Consider the following 1,961-nt stretch of genomic DNA (forward strand, 5'->3'; position numbering starts at 1 on the left):
CCTCCCCCCACACCCCACCCATGACTCCTGCAGCCTCTCAGCAGTAACAGAGCGAAGTGAAAGTGAAACTTAAGCCTGAAACATACTTGCTCCGACGCCGACGGGTCGACGCGCGGTCACGTGGTTGTTCAGCAGTCGTTTTCACACAGACCTTTCATAGTCTCTACGACACCCCGCTCCGAGTTCGGGAAACCCCCCTCCTACTGAACCATACGTCACTGCATGGAGTCCCCCCGCAACAGCCGATTAAAAAGGTCAGACTCACCCGACGTTTTTATCGACATCTGTCCCGGTTAAAGCTCCACAGTTTTTATCAGTCAGATTCCTCCGTGCACAACGTCTGTTTTATCTCCCTTCAGGAGTTTTTCACAGAATGACTGTCTTTATAAAACTCTACTTCCTGGTGTCGGCTCTGGGAGCGAGTCGGGGGTTTTTTCCACCTTTTTTTTACCGAGTGCAGCAGCGCATTCAGCACAAACAAACAAGCTAGTTTTTCACAGTTTGACTATCTTATAAAACTCTGCTTTCTAGTCTAGGATGGAGTCATCCCCCAGTAAACTGCATCATAGCGTACGCGCAAAAACATAAACAAATAAAATAAAACCACAAGAAGATAAAAAGAAAAAAACTGCACATGGCTTTTTATTTATTTATTTGTTTTATTTAACCTTTTATTTATGCAGGTAAACTGTTTGAAAACCACTCCTCATTTACGAACATGATCTGATATGCACTGAGTGCATTGTAATATACAAACTTACATATTTTGTCATAGTAAAGTGATTGTTTGTTAAAAAAAAAGTTAGATTAATTGTTATTAAATTTTTAATCTATGCCCAGCACTAAAATTAATCAACATGAGTTAACTCGATAAATTTCACAGCCTGACTTATTTCATATTTTTGCAGTTTATTAGTGCAGATCAGGACAGGATGAGTGGGAACAACCTGTGAAGTGATCACTTTTGTGTCTTTTTCTTTACTTTTTGAATTGCTGAGCTTTAACAAATGTGCTTTATGTTGCCGTTTAAATCTTTAGTAGCATCTTTGCATGTTTTGATTGTCTCATTTTGGGAATGGAAATAGCAGTGCACGGTGGGAGACGTATGGAAATGTTTTATTTGAAGATGAGCTGAATATTGTCAGCTGAATCCAGAGGTGACACACAGTCATGGTTTGTTCCTGCAGGTCGGTGAGGAGGTCTGTGCAGCCGTTCGGAGGCATTCAGCTCATCGTCTGTGGAGACTTCCTTCARCTGCCTCCAGTTTCTAAAGGCAAAGAAAAAGTGTCCTTCTGCTTCCAGGTCAGCAAAACAATCTTCAGTGTTGGATGAGTGTGGTGATAGGATGATGAAACCTCAAGGAGTGTACTGACACGCTACACAAACTGTGTCAGCTCTGTGTTGACACTGTGTTGGTCACTCAATAATGACCCCTGCAGTAATAAAAAAACACTGCAGGTAAACAAAATGAAGATGAGATGAAAAAGCTTACATGCTGCAAACCCAACATCAGCTTGTGAAATATTGAATCACCAGTTCTTTACTTAAAATATCATCTCATCATTTTATCATTTCATTTGTTCAGTTTGTTTACTGAGTTAAGTTGTTCATGAGAAGACTTTAAAACTTCCTTCAAACCTTGTTTGTGTAAACTGTTTGTTCAAAGCGAGTTGTAAAGTACAGATTTGTCTAGAACAAAATTCAGTTAAAATTACTAGTATGTAATTTTGTTAAGTGTTAAACCATATGAAATNTCGCCGAGCTGATTTTGATTGCTAATTACGTCTGCAAAGGTATCAATATACTATTGAGGGGAAGTAAAATATTTTTTGTTTTTACATAATTATGACGACTTTGAAAATTGTTACCTACAATGTTAATGGAGTAAATCACGCCATCAAGAGGAAAAAAATCCTAACACAATTAAAAAGGTTGAATTGTACAGTTGGACTTTTGCAAGA

The 1,961-nt window shown here is 38.8% G+C and overlaps 1 protein-coding gene across 1 annotated transcript in view; it reads left to right on the plus strand.

Moving 5' to 3' along the window:
- The window catches only part of pif1 (PIF1 5'-to-3' DNA helicase homolog (S. cerevisiae)), a gene marked incomplete at its 3' end in the record, with an annotated part of 10,372 nt that extends 9,070 nt beyond the window's left edge, over nucleotides 1–1,302 (plus strand). The window contains 1 exon segment of the mRNA XM_013999679.1: nucleotides 1,188–1,302. Coding sequence (XP_013855133.1) covers nucleotides 1,188–1,302 — 115 coding nt within the window.
- Nucleotides 1,303–1,961: the final 659 nt, after the last annotated feature.

Source organism: Austrofundulus limnaeus, unplaced genomic scaffold (genome assembly GCF_001266775.1).
Source record: "Austrofundulus limnaeus strain Quisiro unplaced genomic scaffold, Austrofundulus_limnaeus-1.0 Scaffold2408, whole genome shotgun sequence".
Classification (NCBI taxonomy): domain Eukaryota; kingdom Metazoa; phylum Chordata; class Actinopteri; order Cyprinodontiformes; family Rivulidae; genus Austrofundulus; species Austrofundulus limnaeus.